Here is a 20,126-nt window from a genome sequence, read left to right as displayed (position 1 = left end):
GAGCTCATAGTTTAGTGGGAGAGACAGAGAAGCCAGCTTCTAAGGGACTGGGATAGTGAACCACATGGGATCTGTGAGGAGGCTGTGTGGTCAAGTGGTGGGGAAAAGAAAAACCTTGAAAATGTAGATAGATAAGACTTCAGCTCATGATTGACGAATAATAATAAATATTTACCCGGTAGCATTTGGGGAAAGACAAGGCCGGGAAGAGGGAGCATTGTGAGCAAAAATACAGAGATGTGACATTCCTTGGGCATATTCCAGGAATGATAAGCAGCTTGTGTGGCGGTAGTGCAGGGTTGAGAGGGAGGGCATGAGGAGTCTAGAGAGATCATAGGATGGATCGCGAGGGGCCTTGAGTGCCGCACAAGGAGTTCAGCCTTCGGACTATGTAGGCAGTGGACAACCCTTGAATGTTTGTAAGAAAGGTTTTGTGATTAGGTTTAGGTCTTAGAAATATCACTCTGAGTACAGCTTAGAGATTACAGCAGGTTTAACAACAAACAGAACAATGAGGAAGCAGTTGCAATTGTTCAGGTGAGAGATGAGAGCTTAAATTAGAGCTGTCCACAGCTGTGAAAATGAAAGGGTGGATAGATACCCAGACTCAGAACTGTAAACCTGGATGACACTTTATTTTTGGTCCTCACATGAATACTATGAAGTGAACAGGGAGTGATAATTATTGCCGTTTTGTGAGACAACAAACTGAAGTTTAGAGAGATTGTGACTTGCCCAAGTTCTCACAGTTAATAAGTGGCACAGCCCAGGCTAGCTTTCAGATTTCCTGACTTACTACATTGTTCAGAATGATGGTCCCTTGCTGCCTCTCCTCCTTGTAAGTGTGCTTAACAGACTGTTCAAGTGTCAGAGGGCGTGAGGGCGCCGAGTCCGGGGAAGTGAACAACCCAGCACGTGGATGTGGGCAGCATGCTGGGGCCGGGCCGCGGCCCTTCACTGCCAAGGGCTTGTTCTCTCTCTGTCCTTTTAAATTGAGGAATAACACATATTCTGTAGTATGTGCAGTGCACTAGTCTCAAATGTACAGCTCACTAACTTTTGACATATGTATACACTTGTATTTAACCATCGTCTACTTCACAATATAGAAACATTTCTAGAAGTTGGTACCTTTCCTGGCACCCAGGAGCAAAATGCCTGTCAAAGCTACCTCCTCTGTTACCGTGCCTCTGAAAGGTTCAGCCGGATTGTCGTCATCCCGCAGCTGAGCTCTGAATTGCTACCACCAACAGAATGGGTTATTTTAGAATTGGACATGGAGGAGGAAGACCATGTGGTACAACTAACTAATGAGGAAGTCAGGTTGACAGCTGATATCCATTTTTGTTTTTAGTCTTCCTATTTATCCTGTTATTTAAATTATTAAGTATTCAAATATATATAAAAAGAGAGAAATAATAATATTCGTTTCTTTATAACGAAACCAGAAGAAGATACTCACTGCTTCAGGAACATGTATAGTTTAGTTCACTTGATCACTTGGGAAAGACATAATCAAAGGCACAGTCGCACTTGCTTCTCTCCTGGCTAATCTGGAATATTATTTTACCGTGTGTGATGCTGTCTTGTTCACTCTCTGGCTGGCGTGTGGCTGTGTTGCATCCCAGCTAGACCATAAGTACCTTGTGTGCGGTGACCATGACCCACGTGTGTTCCTGTCCACCGTGGCGCTCCCCTCAGTGCTGAGTGCAGTAGGCCTCAGTCACTCTTTGGTTAATTTTGATTTACTTATTTTGTTGCACAGTCCTTCAGGCTAATGCCAGACTTTTGGCTTATGATGAAAATTATGGTAAAGTATGCACCACTTGGGGAAACAGCTGGACCGGAACTGGACCTCCAAATTCTCCAAATGTTCTGCAGCCACATTTAGGCCTCCTGCAAGTCCCTGTGGGGTCTTGAGGGCATGGATTTGCTTTGTCTGACTTAAACAGAGCTACATTTCACTTTCTAGGGAGCTGTTTTGGGTGGGCTGGGCTGTCGAGCCACATGGAGTGGTAGGTTCTAAATTTGGAGACATCTTGATAAGGTTTTTCAACACTAATTGGATCCTTCATTAATCCTCAACCCCTACTCACCGCCACCCTTCCCCACCCCCACCAATCCCAGAAAAAGAAACCCAAGATAATTGTTTAAAACTAACTGCCCTCGTCCTACATTGTCTGCACAGCCATATCTTGCGGGCCAGCCAAGGCCGTGGACTCAGCCTGGAATTCTGCTGGGTCTCTGTTTCTTCCGCCAGAATTCTCCTTTTAGTGTCACTTCCCTGCCCATGATTTTCTTCTCATTTCTTAGCATCTGCTGTATATATTGCGGGCCATTAATGCAAGGGCAGAGTCAGCCCACAACAGCTACAGCTCCACTTGAATCAACAAAAACAGCAGTCCTTGCCTTTCTTCTCTGGGCGCAATACCTTCATGATGGAAGGAACCAGAGGCATCCCTGTTGCTGGGGCAGGCAGAGGGTTATGGGATCTCTCTGGAGGTGGACTATCCTTTAGAGTATGTAGGCATACTTTCTTCTCATAACATCCTGTCTTACCTTAGCCCCTTGTTAAAATGTTTCAAGTATATCTAACTGTTGCCAGTGTGGCCCCACCTCCTTCTAATGTACTTTAAAATGCCCCATATCCATGACTCCCAAGACCTTATTTGAATGGAAAAGATACTGTTAAAAATGTTTTTTCCCCTTTGTAGCAATTTGGGTCAAAAATGTTTCTCCTCTAGTATTTGAAAGTGTATCAAGGGAAATATCTAAAATGTTAGGCATTTCCCCCCTTTGAAACCCTATTTCCTCTCTCCTTCCCCACAGGATACCATGAAGGTAAGTTTTTTTGAGTTCTTCCCCACTTCTAGAACCTATGAAGCATCATCCTTCAAATTTTTTAAGCTGAGCTTTGAGTCATCCTGGGAATTCTCTGTAGATTTCTTTCAAACTGGGCCTCATCTCTGTTTCACAACTACCTCATTTGACATTTACTTTCTTAATGGCCCAAAATATCATCTTTAATTCGTGAGGAGATATCTCCAAGTGTGGGAGGCCCCAGGAGAAGGTATAGAGGGTGTGCACAAGGTTTGTCTGTCTGGCCCCAGCTGGGTGTACAGGAGGAATGAGGAGGGAGCGCCCCACTGGCCACTGTGCGCCTCCTGAGCTGCCAAAGGTCAGTCCCTTTAGAACAGATGGCAGTCCAGGAAGGTTCATGTCGTCTGGTAATTATTTCGGGGTCCTCCTTTGAAAGCAACTTACTAAATACACCTCCAGATGAGATTTCAGGTGTAAAAAAGTACTCAGCTGATCTGCCAATATGCAGTCAAAGGTTCCAAGTTGCTAACCGTTCATGAGAAAGTGGCTAAGGAATAGTCCAGAGCTTTAGGCCAGAATATCACATAGTAGGAGGCAGTATTTCATAGGCATCTTTGTGGTTTTAGTAATGGGCAGAAAATTCTGACTCTCCTAATTTAGTATGAGCTCAGATTTCCGTGGTTTCATACCCTGTGGACGCCCACTTCAGCACTCCTCTCATCCGCCCACCCAGCTCAGAAAGGCTGAACCGGCCTGTGTGTCTGAACAGGGCCCCTTGCGTTGTATGTTTCCATCCAGCCCAAGACCCTTGCTTTGTGTCTGTGATTGGTGGTGCCCACTTCTTATTTCTGCCTAATGCCATTCTTGTGTCTTCCCTTAAGCAACTCTGCTGATGAAACAGGCCTGGCCACAGAACTCGTCTTCCTGTGGCACTGAAGGCACCTTCCACCTCCCAGTGGACACCGGGACCGAGAACCGAACTTACCAAGCATCCTCTGCGGCTTTCAGTAAATACAGCCTGTCTCCTCCTTTCCTTGTTCCCCTTGGTTGGGACTGATATGTCTTTAGGAAGAAAGGAAAGGGAACTTTAAAAGTGACATTTATAAGACACTATTTCAAGAGGTTCTCTCACCCACCCTAAAATTGGCCCTCCTCATACAGGAAAGGTCATCCTCTTTGATCGTGCAGCCAGCTCTGGGGAGACACAAAGCAGTGAGGGAGGGAAAAGGAAGTGCTTACCCGGCCAAAGAGTTTGTTGAGGGAAGGACTGTTTCTACATTTCAGGGGAAAAGACAGAGGGAACATTTGGGCACCTGCCTGTGGACCTTTAGACATAGAGGGCTCCTCCAGCAAGCACAGGGCTTCTCAGCCTTGGTGCTGTGGACGTCTGGGTCAGACCATTCTTTGCTGTGTGTAGCGCGGTCCTGTGTTCTGTAAGATGCTCGGCAGCGCCCCTGGCCCCTACACACTGGTTGCCAGCAGCAACCCTCATTATAGCAGTCAAAAATGTCTCTAAACAGTGCTAGAGGGCCTCGGGGGGGCCAGATGGCCCCCGTCTGAGAAGTACTGCCCTTGTGGAAGCTACACTGTGGGAGTAAAGCAGGTACCTGGAGTCTCCAGGGAGGACAGAAACCATCTACGTGACCAGTCATATTGGTCACACTCATCTTCAGGCTCACTGAGGTGACTGATGGTTTTATCTTCACATCTGATTTTGAACACAAAATGGTTCCACTGGTAAAATGAGGCCAAAGTTTAGAAATTACTGAGTGGGATTTTGACTTGACTTTGCGTCTTTTGGAGCTGTCCAGAAGAGGAACGGCTGGCTTTGGGTGTGGTGACTGCCTGTCTCTAAGGCTGTTCCGGCAGCAGGTGGCCAGGAACTGGGTGGCATGTTGCCGACTAGGCCCCATAGCATGTGATTCAGTGGCTTATTGATCTATTAAGTAGATCAGAAGAATACATGGTATTTTTTTTCTTTAAAATGCCCACTGTTATTTTCTTCTTAGTTGTCATTGCTCCTAGATGTCAACATCACCTTATGTTTGTATATAACATGACTCTCACCTTTCAGAGAATATGCTTTCATAATCACCTTCTCAGGTAATCTGCACTGTAGTCCTATTATTTGGGTGGATTTTTATTGTATTTTGAAAGCTGAGGCCCAGAAAGCGAATATACTTCTTGCCATCCAACTAGCAAGCAGTGCACCTAGAAAAAGGCATCACCCCCCAGTTAAGCTGCCATTACTGTCTTTTTTCATGAGATCAATTGTACTCTTTAAAGGAGGGATGGCAGCAGTAGGCAGTGTTTCCAGATGCCTACAGCATTATATACGTAAGTGGGCATATACATGTATCTGCAGCTTACGGGCACATGTGCTGTAGTGCAGCAGGAGGAGGCACGGAGTGGAAGACCAAGAGGGCTGGATTCTAGATTTGGTTGTGTTTAGTTCATTTCCATGCTTTGGACCTTGGTTTTCCCAACTGTAAAATAAGGTCATCTTTTAAGTTTCTCTCCAGCTATTATATTAGACTACCGATTCTGCCACATTGGTGCTGGGCATTTAGTACCCTCCATTCCAGCAGGGCCCTTCCCTCTAACTGCCTGACCAGTAGTTGGCCCACCAGTCTTTGCTCACACATTTCCAGGTGTGGGGTACCATTCTCTCCAGGGGCAACCCTTTCCACAGTGAGAAACTGAGTATTAGAAGGCCTTGGCTTCTGTGTTGAAATCTTCCTGCCTTCCCATCGAAATGTCCAGTAGCTAAATCCTGCTGCCCTCTCACAGGTTATCATAGTTCCCTCTCTTTTAAGCAAGTAACGTGTCAACCTGCACTATTTTTACATAGTGGTGGGATTGACTGACCCTCCCATACCCGGCAGGGTCCCTCCCAGCACACAGATTTGTGGCTTAAAATGCAGCAGAAAACTCAGGGCACTTTGACAAGCTCGGTTCAATTTCACCAACACTTGCTAAGCCCGTTTGTAATAATGCCTCCCTCCTACTTACTCAGCACTCTTTTGTTCAGCTACCAACAAGGAGACTTGAGGGTCAAGGCAAGAATCAGACATAGAGCTTTGTCCAGACATATAAATCTAATGGTCAATAAACCAATTAGTCTAAAAGGCACCCTTGATGTGAGAATCAATGACTTTGAAGGTGTGAGGTTCTACAGCTGAGAAAGATTTATGACAGTGCAGAAGGACTGAAGAGAGGACTGAAAAGTTTTACCTCGCTAACGTACACGCCTTTTATTATCCCGTGTGATGGAGCCTAAAATCATGGTTAGGAACCTGAGAGAAAGAAAAGGGTGTCATAAACAAATCCTCTTTTAAGGCAAAATTGGGACTTGTAGTGATCAAATTCCTTTTTTCTGTCACAATACTGCCTCTAGTGAAAAGATGTCATAAAGGCATACCAGATGTTCAGGATTGGACTACAGAGGCCTATAGCTCAGAAAGGAGTTCTGCCCGGAGCGTGGTAAGCCCTGAACTCTGGGCTAGCTCTGCGCTGATGTGCTGTGCAATCTGGGGGAAGTCTCTGCCCCTCTGGGCTCCAGGTTCTTCATGAAAAACAGAGAGCATTGAATTCAAGTCTGTAATGTCCTTAAGGCATAGTAATTCCAGAGACCTAACTCTCTGACCTTCAGATTTAGGTACAACTCCTTTAAAGAGTTGAGTCTATGTTCATTTGAGCAAAATGCATGAGGTTTATTACATCAAACCCAATACCTTCTTTTACTTAGATGCACAAAGTAACAAATGACCTTGAAGGTGGCCCAGGCTACAGCCCAGGGGATTTTCCAGTGATCCTCAGGCGTATGAACAGGACCACCAGTCAGTTGTGGAAAGTCCTCTGCAGTGATTTCCTCTTAAAAATTTCAATGAAATACTCAGAATGTCAGCATTAGAAAGGCCCCTCTGATGTTACCTAGTCCAAATGAGGGTATTTCCTGAGAAAAGAATTGACCTGACTCATGCTGACAGGGCCCAGGATGGGGACCCCGGGCAGTTTCTGCAGCCCTCTGACACAGATGGTCGCCTTAAGAACCACTGTAGTTAGAGGAAGGAGCACTGAGCCGTGAGTCCTCGCGCTCAGCATCTGACCGTATCTCATCTGTGAGACACGTGTGTCAGTCCTAATGCCCTCTGAGATCTGTCCTAGCTCTGCACGTCTGCTTCTCCTCTCGGACTGTCTGGACAAACAGGCAAGGCCTTCTGCAGCATCATCAGTTTGGCTGCCAGGGATGTTTTGGCTACTGATTTGTATTCTGAGTATGTGTGTGTCTTCGTTTCATAACATGAAAAAAGGGTAACAGTCTCAGACAAGGTTATTCTTAGATGTGGAAACCGAATTCTACTGCAGTCTCTTGGAGCCTTTTGATTTTTGTCAGAGGGATGATTTCAACACTTTGTAGGACGGTTGTCCTTGTCTCAGAGAGGGAGATGGTTGTCCTTGTGGCATAGGGGGAGACGTGCAGACTTCTCCAGAGGATCAAAATCCCAGGGCACGTTCTCGAGGAGCACAAAGGAGAGTCACCAACATTGTTGGCTTGTTAACTTTAAAGAATCATAAAACAATGGCATTTTAGACTATAAAATTTTAGAATCTTAGAATCCTGGAGTCTGTATTTCAAGTTGAATCACGCTATGGAAATCATAGTTTAACCTCCTATCTACTGTAGTCCTTCAGACCTGTCTCTGCTTGGACACCCCCAGGACAAGAAGCTCACTATCTCTCTGTGTAGTCAGAGAAAAAGAATAAAAGCAAACCTTTATGAAGTGCTTTTAATGTATTAGGCACTCTTCTAAAGGCTTCGCAATTATTAATGTATTTATCACAGTTACCGTACAACATAGGAAATATTTTTACACCCTCTCTTCATTTTACAGGTGAGGAGACTGATACCTTCTAGAGCTGTTAAGTAGCAGGGTAGGGTTTGGGCCCAGGCAGGCAGGCAGTCTGGCCCTAGCCCACTCATGACCACACTCTGTGCTAGGTAGCTTTCAGAGACCAGCATCTTAGGATTTGGGGTGTCCTGCCCTCATGTAAAGGAAAGATGCTCTCCACTCTGGCAGGGGTCCCCATACCTTGTTTTATCCTTTTAAATCACGAGTTGGTAAAAAAATAATTTAGGCTTTTCAGGCCATATGGTCTCTATTATAACTACCATTGTAGCAGGAAAGCAGCCGTAGTCAATATGTATGTATATAAATAGGCATGGCGGTGTTACCATAACACTTTTATTTACCAAAACAGGCTACAGTTACCCAAAACTGCCGTTTTCCTGGTTTAAATGCTAATGGTATGAATAAAAGATTCTGTGGTAAAATAAATCGGGAATTGGCTCCTGCACGTCCCTGTCTTAGAGAGTCTTAGTTCATCCTGCCGTTTTAAAACTTCTCAGGGTCATGGACTGAAAAAACAAACCAACCTATTTATCTCTGTTTTATATTGCTGCTGCTTGCTTTCTTTTTTCTTCTTTTTTTGCAAAACAATAAGATCCATCTGTGTCCCTTGTATACTCTTGGGACATGCCCAACCCCCTTTGTTTTACAGATAAGTAAACTGCGTCTCTAAGCTGAAGCAACCCTCAGACGGCTCCTTCCAGATGTCTGCAAACCTCGATTCCCTGTCCCCCGCAGTCTCTGCTTCCCATCCCATGGCCACCTCTTGTGATTAGCCCCACACCTAGGAGCGGGGAGGAGCCTGCTGCGGATCCCGCCCCCAGCCGACTCGCATTTCCCCCCCCCCATACCCTCCCCCCCGCCCGCCAGCTAGTTTCTGGTTCTCATCAGTGCTCCCTTCTCTCTCCTGTGCTTTTCCCACTCCCTCTTCATTGCTACTTATCGCCCAAGTGAATTTGACCACAAAATGGGTTTCTCATGGAACCAGCTGTTTATCTCCAGGTGGAAAGATAATTCTGGGGAAAGTAAAGGACATGTTTTATGGTGCCTTTGTGATGACTCCCATACCTGCCAACTCTTCGGGGGCATGGGGGCCCCAAGACAGAGCTGTGATGTGGACTAACAGAGATGTATGACAATATGGCACTGTCCCTTCAACTCAGAAAGGAGAAGTTTCTTATAAACACTTGCCTTTGCTGAGCCCCAGGATCCCCTTGTATAGATCCTTGAGTTCCGTATAACCATTCGTTTTGTGATTCTTGTACCTGTGTGATGGCATGTTTCAGTTGTTTTCCTGTGAATGTAGAATCAGATTCTTTTTTCCAGAAGATTCAAAGGCAGCACAATTTGTTTGAATGGCCAACTATGAGTTTCTTGGAACCTGACTTCTGAGCCTCAACCCCAGCTTTTGTCTACCTTGCTGAAATACCCGCGGCCTGGCCTCCAAATTGATGTGAACCTTGTGATCCCTGACTTCAGGCCCTCAGGCAGAGGCGGCCCTGCCCCAGGCCCAGGAGGAAAGGGAAAGCCAGCTCTGCAGAGCAGAGTTCTTCAGTATCTCTGAAATTGAGGGTCTCTGGGTGGTGTTTTGTATGGAGTTTTCATCTTAAAACTTGGCAGGGAGAAAGAGGAATATGATAGAGGGAGAGAGATACAAGGGAGAAAAAACAGAGTAAGGGGAAAAGCAAGACAGAAAGACAGAAACAGCAGGAAAAGTTACACTGGGCACTTAGTGAGGAGAAAAAGCAGGAAGATAAAGATCGAGCAGGTTGAGGTTCTCCCATCTGTGTACACTTGCTTCTCAGCATGTAGCTCAGAAACCCAGACTGTCTGAGCTGCAAGGGTCCCTTAAGAGATCATCTGGTTCCATCCGTTACTTGATAGATGGAGAGCCCTGAGACCCAGAGAAATAAAAGATTCCAGAATCACACATGCAGCCCTGTGCACCAGGACTGAGGGAGCTGCCTCGGGGGCCAGGGCTCTCTGGGTGGAGCCCTGTTCTCTGTCTGTTCTCATCCGTGTTTCCAGCCTGGATTCAGCCCATTCTTGTCTGGGGAGTCATGACTGGGACCTGCTATCTTCCAGCGGTGCTGTTCTGCCAACTAATTGGAAGTCTCTCTTATTGCCTTGGTACAGGATATACTGCGGGGACACCATACAAGGTCCCACCGACCCAGAGTAATACTGCTCCTCCCCCCTACTCCCCGTCACCCAACCCTTATCAGACGGCCATGTATCCAATCAGAAGTGCCTACCCCCAGCAGAATCTGTATGCCCAGGTAGGTACATGTGGAAGCCTCGGCCCACCTCCTCTGCAGGTAAAGGAACCACCAGCCTAGATGGGTGGGTGCGGGTAAGAAAGAAAAAGAAGGCGAGTATGTCACTGAAAGAATGTCCCCGCAGTCCATACACTCCCTCACTCCACCTCAGCCCCTGGGGTAGAGTGGCAGGAGGGGTGACATACGGAGTCACTAAGATCAGTGGAGCCCAGGATGCCAGAGGGGCAAGGGCCCTTGGAATCATCTAGCTCAGCTGGGGAATCTGACATCCGGAGAGGGGAATGGCTAGTCCAAGGTTGCACGGGGAGCTAGTTGAGTCCCAATGAGACCCCTTCTGTCGGGAGCGTCTCTCTGTACTCCCCAAATGTACCTTTCCTTGATAAAGTCTGTGAGCTTGAGTAGGGAGGGAATAAGTGCCCAGGCGCTGCCGCCAGTTCCTATGTGACCTTGGGCAAGTTATTCTCTCCATCTGCGCCTTGACGCCCCCTTCTGGGCTCCTTCAACTGGAGAACGTGCGCACTCTGAGGGGATGGCTATGTGACAGTGACTGGATGAGGCTTTAACATACTCATGGCGCATTTTTCTGGAGTGACAATTCTAGGTGAGGTTTAAGTAGTAAGGAAAACATTTTTCAAATTTAAAAAACAGCTGTATTGTAGAATAGAATGAAAAACTTCTAAAGCAACCTATATTCCGTGAGGTAAATTTTTCTTGTTTATGGTAGGCTGCTTTGCACTATGCTCTCAGATCTCAGGTTACAAACCATATTCTGAAGCTCTTGTCATTGTGCACTAAAAACCTTTGAGAAGCGCTGGGTTCAGGTGATCTGGGGACCCCCGTCTATTCCCCCCAAGGGCGAGCAGGCCTGTCACTGTGGCAGCAGGAGGCAGCCAGGCGATCCAGGCAGTAGGAGGTCACCGCAGACCATTGTTTCTGTCCTCAACCTTTTTTTTCCTAAAGGGAAATTGGTAGTAAGAGACATCTAGGGAAATGCTCTGCATTTAGGACATTTTTCCAATCTGTACAACAGTAGCGGTCGCACAGGATGACACGCCCACTAATCACCCCTCACGTGTGCACAGCAGCCATGACCACAGCCTCTTCACTCATTGTGGTCTCTGCCTTTACATTTAGGCAGCTTATAGAGCACAATGCAATAAAGTACAAACATTTTTTAAATGCTAAAATCAGTGTTGAGGGAGTAGAGCTATTACCCCATTAGATGATCCTAGCAGCCCTAGGAACGAGGCAAGACAGGGTTGGAGCCTTACTTTTCAGACCACAAGTTGAGCCCAGCACTGAATTGTCCCCATTCTCATAGAAAGACAGAAGCAGAGCCCCACTGGGGCCCATACCCTGTGTCCCTGGATAGTGTTTCTCTGACCCCATCTCTTAGGATCTGGGAAGAATAGGCTCCCTACCCCTCTCCTCCTCTCTACATCCCACCCACCTCTTTCAAAGCCTGTGTGACCTCAGACTCTCCCCCCACCCCCAGGGAGCCTACTACACGCAGCCAGTGTACGCCGCCCAGCCCCACGTCATCCACCACACCACGGTCGTCCAGCCCAACAGCATTCCCTCCGCCATCTACCCGGCACCTGTCGCCGCCCCCAGGACCAACGGCGTGGCCATGGGCATGGTGGCCGGCACTACCATGGCGATGTCAGCAGGTGAGGGCTACCTCTGTGTCAGTGCCCAGCCATCCCCCTTCCGGGAACACACGACATAGTGGAAAACAGTCATGGAATCAACTGTAGCATAGTAGGAGAAATCCCGTACCAGGGTCTCTGGGAACCCAGAGGAAGGATCCGCTGAACCTCTCCACGGGGATGAGGAAGATTTCACCAAGGAGGCATCTTGAGCTAGACTAACTTAAAGGATGAGCAGGGGCAAACCAGAGAAATGAAGGAGGGGGAAGGGCCATCCGGGCAAAAGAACGTGAGCGTGGCATGTTCACAGAATGGAAATGGTCCAAGGCACTTAGAAAGGAGTATGAAGTTGGAAGGGTGGCTGGAGCAGTCGGCAGAGATAAAGTGGGGAAGAGAATACCTTTAGCTAACAGAGAGCTAGCAAAGGGATTTAGGCAGGGAAGAGATGGGGCTTGCTTTAAACATTCTCTCTGGCTGCAAGGTGGAGGCAGGATGAGATGTGGAGAGGCTGGAAGCACGTAGGTCTAGGGGAGGCTGTAGTTTAGTGGAGAGATGATGACACTGGGACTCGGACAGCAGCGGGGGTTCTAGAAAGGAGGGCGTGAGGCAGTGTAACTTAGCTAGCAGGCAGGAGCTTAAGGGCCTGTCCAGTAATTACTTGTAAGGAGTAGGAGAAGTGGGAGTCCAGAAGGGCCCTTCTCCATCTCTGGCTCACTCCAGAAATTAGACCAGAGTCCTGCCCCTCAGGAGCCCTGAGGGTGGGGGTAGGAGAGATGCCAGAGGAAGAGCAGGCTTAGGGAAATCTGGATGAGTTCATATTCCAAAGAGCATGAGAAGGCAAGAGGGCAGTGGATGATTTTTAGGGTCCCAACTTCTAAAGAATCAGCTGGATCACCTTCTGAGGGGTCGAGTGGGCAGGAGGTAGGCATTTGGAATTTTATCCTGCCCCTAACGTAAGGGGTTGTTGAGGCCTCTCATTTCTCAGATCAGGTCAGGGAGCTATGGAATATCTGCTTGGTACCAGCCTTTTGTTCAGGTCCTGGGGACCAGTTATCAATATATCAGACCAGAGCCCTGCCTTTAGGAATAACGAGGTTAGTAGGAAACACAGACACATAAACCAACTGTTACCCCTCAGTATGATGTTTCTGCCATGAGAGGAGCATGCAAAGAAGAGTGAAAGGAGGCCACTGGAGAAGAGTGGTTGGCTCTGTCCTGGAGCATCAGAAAAGCTTTCTCTAAGGAGATGAACCCTGGCAAGGTGGGGAAGGGCAGGTGACAGTTCAGGAGCTGGCTGGGCAGCAGGGGCCAGGTGGGAGCAGCTGTGGGGAAGACTGTGGCTTCATCCTCCTCCTCCCCGTGCCCCGGGACAGCCTCTGCAGCTTTGCTCTCCTCTCTCTCCGTGCTCAGGGACCCTGCTGACTGCACCCCAGCACACTGCGATTGGGGCACACCCTGTCTCCATGCCAACGTACAGGGCCCAGGGGACCCCTGCCTACAGCTATGTGCCACCGCACTGGTAAAGCCTGCAGCCCATCCAAGTGAGTGGGGCCCAGGGCGGGATGGGTAGGAGGGTGACTGAACACTGCACCTGCTTCACTGGCCCTGGCTTGATCTGAAGCACAGGTGTCAGAGGGGAAGGGGAGTTCCCAGTTGCTTTCATGCTTAAGTTCAGTAACAGCACTCTAAATAATAGCTGTCACTTCACATACATTCTAGGTACTTTACCTGATAGCTCATAATTCTTACAGTAACTCTGTGAAATAAGGATCATCAGTCCTGTTGTACAGATACAGACATAGTTCAGCATCGCATAAGCAGTAAAAATGAGGCTGGGACTCAGAACTCCAGTCCTCCGGTACTAAATTCTATGCTTTTTACTATACGGTCTTCACACTGGTTTTAACTGTGGGTACCATTCTTCAACTGAAACCTTACCTCAATCAGATGTTGGCTGTGACTGGGGCCACATGGACACTTGAGGCCAGTGGCCACCACCCATTTCCTCCCTGCCCTCGGCATCTCCTTAGTCAGGGCCAGTGAACCACAAGGTGCCAGATGTGTCACTTGAAATCCCCTGCCCTCCGTGTCCTGCACAGCAGGTAGCTCCACTGGGAGGGCACAGAGGGCTCCCATGGTGAGGAAGCCAGTGGCTTCCTGAAGTGGCCTTGGGAATATCACTGTCACTGATGGCTGTCTCCTTCTTCCCCCAGATCTGGAGTCACACATTGTATGCAACTACTCAAGTCTTACACAGGTGCTGGAGCAGTTCCCTAGCAGCAGCACCTCTATTTGCAAGAAGAGACAACGGAAGTGCAAGGGTCACTTTATGCATCTTTAACGGTTTTGATTTTTATTTTTGATTTTTGTAAAAGCTGCTTTTTTTAATCTCCTGCCTCTCCCCACTTTCCTCCTCTTAGCCACTGCCCTTCCAGCTCTTCTCCTCCTCCTACCTGACCAGGCACTTCCTCTCTGCTCTTCTTCCCTTCCCCCAGCATCCATTCCCCAGGGATCCCAGTCTAGTGGCAAATAGAGAGGGGGGGTTTATTGCAGTGGTTCAGTTGAAGGCGCTGTTTCCTTTGGAGAGTGTGACATACGTAGCTCTTGGGTCCAGGGTGGGAACTCAGAGCTGTTGAGCAGGCTACATCTTTGGGGAATTGTTCCTTTTTTGATTTTTCTCAAGCAAGATTAGTCTAGGATACTGCCATGTCCTGACTCAAATGAAATGTCTTCTGAGAACCATCGCAACAGACCAAGAACAGAACCACCTGATTAGTTAGGAGTGTTCACAGCAGCTTAATACGCCAGGTGAGAGCCTGGGGAAACAAGATTCTTTCTTTGGGAGAACTTGGGGGTGGGGGGAGCAATATGGAAGAAAGAGGGGAGAGAGGTGCTTACCTGCTGGCTTTGGTTTGTAAGGTCTCTGGCCAAATTGCCTGGGCCTAGACCCTCTCATTTGCACAGTAATGTAAACTGACCCGGCACTTCCTGAGAAGGCGATTTTGACCTCAGACCTGCCAAGCAGCTGCAGGGTAGTGGGATCCCAGCCTCCCAAAGCCTTGGAAGGCCAGGTGCCCTCTGTAATCTAGATCTTGGCCTCTGAGCCATGATGGACCCACTCTGATGAGGAGCCACCTCCTGATTAGAGTGGGAACCTGTGGCATTTCTCTCCCTTCCTTCTGCCCTTCCCAGTGCCAGGACTCGCCCATCTGTCCATGGGGCTGGCAGGCAGGCCAGGCTCTTGGTTACCTTTGCCACTCATGGCCAAAGTGAAGGAACCACATTCCAGATGGGTGCTGGCGGCTTTGAAGGTCAGAATGGTGAAGGAAAAGCAATAGCAATAAACATTTCATAGACTCATGGAACTGAAGGGACCTTAGCAATCATCTCATCCATTCCCCTATTCAACAGATGAGGAAGCTGAGGCCACGAGAAGAGGGAAGGACTTCCCTAGATCTTGCAGTAAATTAGCATTAAATGCAGCCTTCCTACCTAGGGGCATGTTGCCTACAAAAATTTACCTAGGGATGGATTGGCTTGGTTTTGCAAAAATTAAGTCAGCGGTGCCCACATCTGGTGAGCTCTGGAACAGTATCTGTCTGCCTTTTTGTTCTCCTCCTCGGACTCCAGAGGCAGGGGTTGAAGCCTGGGCAGAGGTTACCTAGGGGCAGACGGCAGGAACAGAAAATGTAAATGAAGAAATGGCATTTGGAAATTCTGTGACGACATCAGGAGCTTTCTTCCTATACCTGAATCCAGCCCTAGGAGAACAAGCAGGTGGGCAGGCTGAAAAGGAGAGGCTGTGCTTTGAGGACAGTAGCTCCTCATCCTCAGCGGGGAGGAGGACGAGGCTGAGGTCCAGGAGACACGAGATCTCCTGGGAGAAGAGGGGTTCCTGGATCAGGAGGTCCCCCTAGTCTTAGCCGGAGCCTGGTTCGTTCAGCACTGCCCCCCCCCCCGCCCATACCCAGCGCTTGGCTGGGCCAGCAGCCCCCCAGTGGGGCCAGGGACATTTTACTATACAAAGTGGGATCATTGATAACATTTGGGACTTTTAAATAACTTTTTTGATTTAAATTCATGCAAACTTGGACGTATCCCTACCCCTACCTCCCATGACTCCCTAAAGGAGGAAAAAAAATCAGGAACCCTTGGGCCAGAGGGACCTCAGAGGCTGCCTGGCCATTCTGAGGAGGGCAAAGCCCCTCAGCTTCCTCAGCCCAGAGCCAGGAGTTGGGGGCCCACCTTCTTGGCCTTCCAGGGATCTGTAGGACCAGTAAGGAGAAACCCAGCTATTCTAAATGGTCTGTTGAAGAAGTTTTCTTTTAAAACAAAGTTTTCCAGTATTAATCCATTTTTTGCAAATACCTCCTCCTACTCTTTGGTTTTGTAAGGGTGGACGAAGGTTGGTTTAGATTATGTCATGTTTGGAAAATGCCAAAATAATAATAAGAGGAAACTTTTGCATTTGTCAGGTGCTTCTTAGATTTCAGAGCACTTCACAGCCTTTAATTTACTGGCCCTGAGACAGAGAGAGACAGGATCAAACAAGGAAACTGGTTCTGCATGGAGAGGGAATTTGCCCAAAGTGAGCAGAGTGCTGGTACGCCGACAGCCTCCCCTGAACGGTGCCACTTCTGGATGGGCTGGAGTAGCGCCACAGAGAGGAAGGGATAAAGAGGGAACTTAGGAATGACCTTGCTATTCTTATTCTTTCCACGCCAGTAAGTAAAAACTAATGTCTTGTACCTTGCAGTTCACAAAGCAATTTCATAGCCATCCCCTGATATAACCCTGTGAAACGGAGTATTCCTCCCATTTGATTCGTGAGGAAACAAACTCAGAAAACAGTGACTTGCTCCGAAGTGGCAGAGCCACTTGAATCCCAGTCTGTCTGCTGTCTCTTTCCCTCCAGCCCGACTGCACACACAGCCTTGCAGACTGAAATATCTATGATCTCCACCCTTTCTTAGTCCTAGTATGTAATTCAAGATCAAAGACAGGCCCCAGGGCATAAACAAGCCTGTGGTCTGGGAGAGCCCCGGCCCAGCACCCCTTTTTCGGTATGAGTGTTGGAGCCCCAGTTCGGCCGGCCTCACCCTCTTGCTTTGATGGAGATCCACGAGCCTGGCCAGGCTTGGGGAGCCATTGCAGAGGGACTGAGCCGGGGAGCAGGGGCAGCACTGTGCTTTTGGTAGGATGAGCACACCTGGTACTCTCACGGGTGTCTGTCAGGAGGTGCCAGGGGCACCATCCAAAGATACTGGGTGGCCCACTGGCCAGGCTGGACAGAAGATCAGAGCTGGAAGGACCCTGTCATTGTAGGAAGGCCAGCAAGCCAGAGAGGACAGGGGTGTGCCAACGTGGCGGTGAGCTGCAGTGCTGGTACCACATGCCAGTCCCTCCCTACCCCCCTGCCTCTCCCCGGTACCACAGCTTGGTGGCCCAGGCTAGGGGCATATAGGTGGTTCCAGAGCCAACCCTCTTCATTTCCCCCATTTCTATTTGACTCCCTCTCAGTCTGGGGCCTAGGAGGCTGTGGTGCCCCAATGGTGAGAGCTTGAAACAATCTGCCACATTTTGGAAAAAATATTTAAAATGTATTCCCCACGAGACAGGACAGTTGCCACTGCTCGCTCTCTCTTTCTCTCTCTACTGGCAATGACCCTAAAGTGATGTTCTCTTCCCATGCCTAAATACTGAACAAGGACACACACCTGTCCAGAGTGTTTTTCATGTACGAAATACTTTGACATTGATTGCCAAAATACCCAGTTTGCAGATGGAAAAAACTAAGTCTCAGAGGCTTCAGAGACTTGCCAAAGGTCACAGGGCTCGTAAGAGAAAGAGCCAGCACTTGAACTCTTCAGATCCTCTCCTCTCTGCTGGCACCTGCGGGGGCTGGGTGGCAGGTGCGAAGAAGGGATGGGCTGCCCGTCTGCCCTGTGGGGAGGGCCGGGCCCTAGAGGCAGTGCCCAGTCCTTGCTCCTCACCCCAGCTCTTATCTCTGGCCACCCAAACTGTTCTAAGTTCGAGGTCTCCCTGATATCCCTGATGGGGGTGCTTCTCCAGAGGGGCTTGCTTTGTTCTGAGTGGCCTTGAGAAATGAATTGTGGGGCATAAAGGAGGGCGGGCCTCTTGGTCACCAAGTTGTGTGTCATTGTGCAGACTCAGCCAGAGTCTCAGCGAGGCCCTGGCTTAGCCAGGCCAGGAGCCCTGCATGTCAGAGTCCTCAGCTCTGCTCCGTGGCCGGAGATGGAGGGCCTGGATGGCGTGTGTCTTGGTCTTGGTGTGGTCTTGGTCACAGCACTCTGACTAAAATACTCATTTAGATGTTGCCATGGCATCTCACCTCAGTTGCAGCTGAGAGTACGTGCGGGCTCTGCTTTTCCATTCTGCGTTCTGCCACAGCACTGTAGGGCACGTGGTGCCCAGCTGCTTGCCAAGCTGGGAAACCCGGAGCGGGGTCAGGCCAGGCGGTGGAGTGGGCAGGCGGGAAGCAGGCTCCAGGCAGCTGTGTAGCCCTTGGGGAGTCCAGGCCCGACCTGCCTCCAAAAGCAGGGTCGCAGGAGAGGGCACTCAGCCAGGCTAACATCAGCATCCACACCTGGGCCTCCTGAGCGCTCAGGCTCCCATGGGGCATGTCAGGCTGGCTGCAGGATTTGCCCTTTACCTGTCTCTCCGTTCCCGGTCCTTAGAGAACGCATTTCTGAAATCAGGTCTTACCTGGTTCCAGGGCCCAGCCTTCAACACTCCTGCCAGGCCAGCCTCAACATTCCATAGCCAGCCTTGCCTGAGCCAGACTCGGTCCCACTCACTCAGTTTCAGTGGCTGTTTTCTATCTTACGTGCTGTTGAGTGCAGCCCAGTGGCCAGCCAAGTGAGAAGCACAGGAATTAGGACTGGTTGTCACAAGCCTGAAAGGAAGCTAGAGTTCCCGCTTTCCTGTGGCTGCATCGCTAGTCCCCAGGCTCCTTGCTGTGGCAGCGAGACCCTGTCCCCATTCCAGCACCTGGTGGAGGGCTGTCTTCCTTCCTGAAGAGAACAGATGGAACAGCTTTGCAGCTAAGTACAATACCAGCCCATGGGAGTCAAATGGGTGAAATCATCTTTGAGCCTGACCCCAGCAGACCAACATCTTCAGGCTCCAGCCTTCCTCCTCAAGCCTGAGAACCGGGAAGTGGGGCTGCCCAGAGACCGCCTGCTCGGGTCAGCCAGGTTATCTGCGTGTGTGGTGGGACTCAAGCTTCTCCTTACCAAGGGGAGGTAAGACCAGGCCTCTAGCAACTTGAAGTTGTCTGTAACGACCTTTAAAGGCCCAGAGGCCTGTCCCCATCTCCTGACTAAAAGGCATCTGCACCCGTTTCATATCATATGACAGAAACCTGTTCTTATGGCATGTAACATCCCTGTGAGAGAGTGTTGTATATGGGTTTGTATTTTTTAATTCATTTTAATCTACAGGTTGGAATCTAATTTTTAAATTTTATTGGAATTTACATTTTAAAAGCAAAAACATTTAAAATAATAATAAACCTTTGACCAGTGTCTTCCAAGTAGTTTGATCAAAGAACTTATAGGTGTTTTTAAAACACAGCCTGGAGTGCAAAGATTGGAAAGCCCCATGGCCTCGCTTGTGTATATGAAGTGTAAATTTGGTTTTGTTTTGTTGTTTTGGATTCTTTTGGGTTTTGTTTCATTTTGTTTTGAAGATCAGATAGTGATCACTCTGAAAGATTGAAGCCAAGAATTTGTAACTATGATATTTACTGTAAGCTGTAGAACATTCAATAACTATTAAAAAAAAAAAAAGTTTCCAAAAAAATAAAAGTCTGGGGTGACCAGACTGGTGATTCTTGGGGCAGGGGACACAGACCACCTCCTGGGCCAGTGAGTCCCCTGAGCTTCTTAAGTTGGTTCTAAACTGGTTTCCCCCGGTCGGGTAACACCGATGCTGCATCTCCCTGCAGGCATAGTGGGCTGCCCTGGGACTCCCAGGTGAGGGGCCTGGGAAGCGGCCATCAGCACCTGGATGGAGGTGTCTGATACTGGAGCGCAGGGAGCCAACAGCGCGGGCTGACATCTGCAGAGCGCCCACCACGTGTGGCTGGTGCTGCTCTTGACGTGTGGTAACTCAACCCGCACAGCACGGTGGGAAGCGAGCGCTGTTGTCAGGCCTGCCCTCAGCCGGGGACAGCTAAGGAAGGTAAACCTTGACCAAGGTTGCAGAGCTGGTGAGGGGAGAGTTGGAACTCACACTTGGCCTGGCTCCGAGGCCCAGGCACCAAGCTGCATGTTCTGCGGCCCCCGCCCCGAGGAAGCAATGCCTGCTCTGCAAAGGGTAAATGTGTCGGGTGGGAAACAAGGGAAGGGAAGTGGTCTCCATCCCAATGTTCACCAGGTGTTGACAGCTTTACATCCTCAGCATCTCACTTTTGGCTCCATTCTGGACAAAGCCACTGTCCTAGT

At 49.0% G+C, this 20,126-nt stretch overlaps 1 protein-coding gene across 4 annotated transcripts in view; it reads left to right on the top strand.

Annotated features, from left to right (window-relative positions):
* The window catches only part of FAM168A (family with sequence similarity 168 member A), a 172,613-nt gene extending 153,119 nt beyond the window's left edge, over positions 1-19,494 (top strand). For 3 of the 4 annotated variants that reach the window (XM_054576244.1, XM_054576247.1, XM_054576245.1), the window contains 5 exons: positions 3,702-3,827; positions 9,867-10,009; positions 11,505-11,679; positions 13,069-13,199; positions 13,872-19,494. In XM_054576244.1, coding sequence (XP_054432219.1) covers positions 3,702-3,827; positions 9,867-10,009; positions 11,505-11,679; positions 13,069-13,181 — 557 coding nt within the window. In that variant the 3' untranslated portion in view covers positions 13,182-13,199; positions 13,872-19,494. The remainder of the gene's footprint in view (positions 1-3,701; positions 3,828-9,866; positions 10,010-11,504; positions 11,680-13,068; positions 13,200-13,871) is intronic. The other variant, XM_054576248.1, reaches the window with a different exon arrangement.
* Positions 19,495-20,126: the final 632 nt, after the last annotated feature.

Source organism: Pteronotus mesoamericanus, unplaced genomic scaffold (assembly GCF_021234165.1).
Source record: "Pteronotus mesoamericanus isolate MK-2021 breed Mesoamerican mustached bat unplaced genomic scaffold, CSHL_Meso_final contig_33, whole genome shotgun sequence".
Lineage (NCBI taxonomy): Eukaryota > Metazoa > Chordata > Mammalia > Chiroptera > Mormoopidae > Pteronotus > Pteronotus mesoamericanus.
This window is presented reverse-complemented; position numbering and strand designations above follow the sequence as displayed.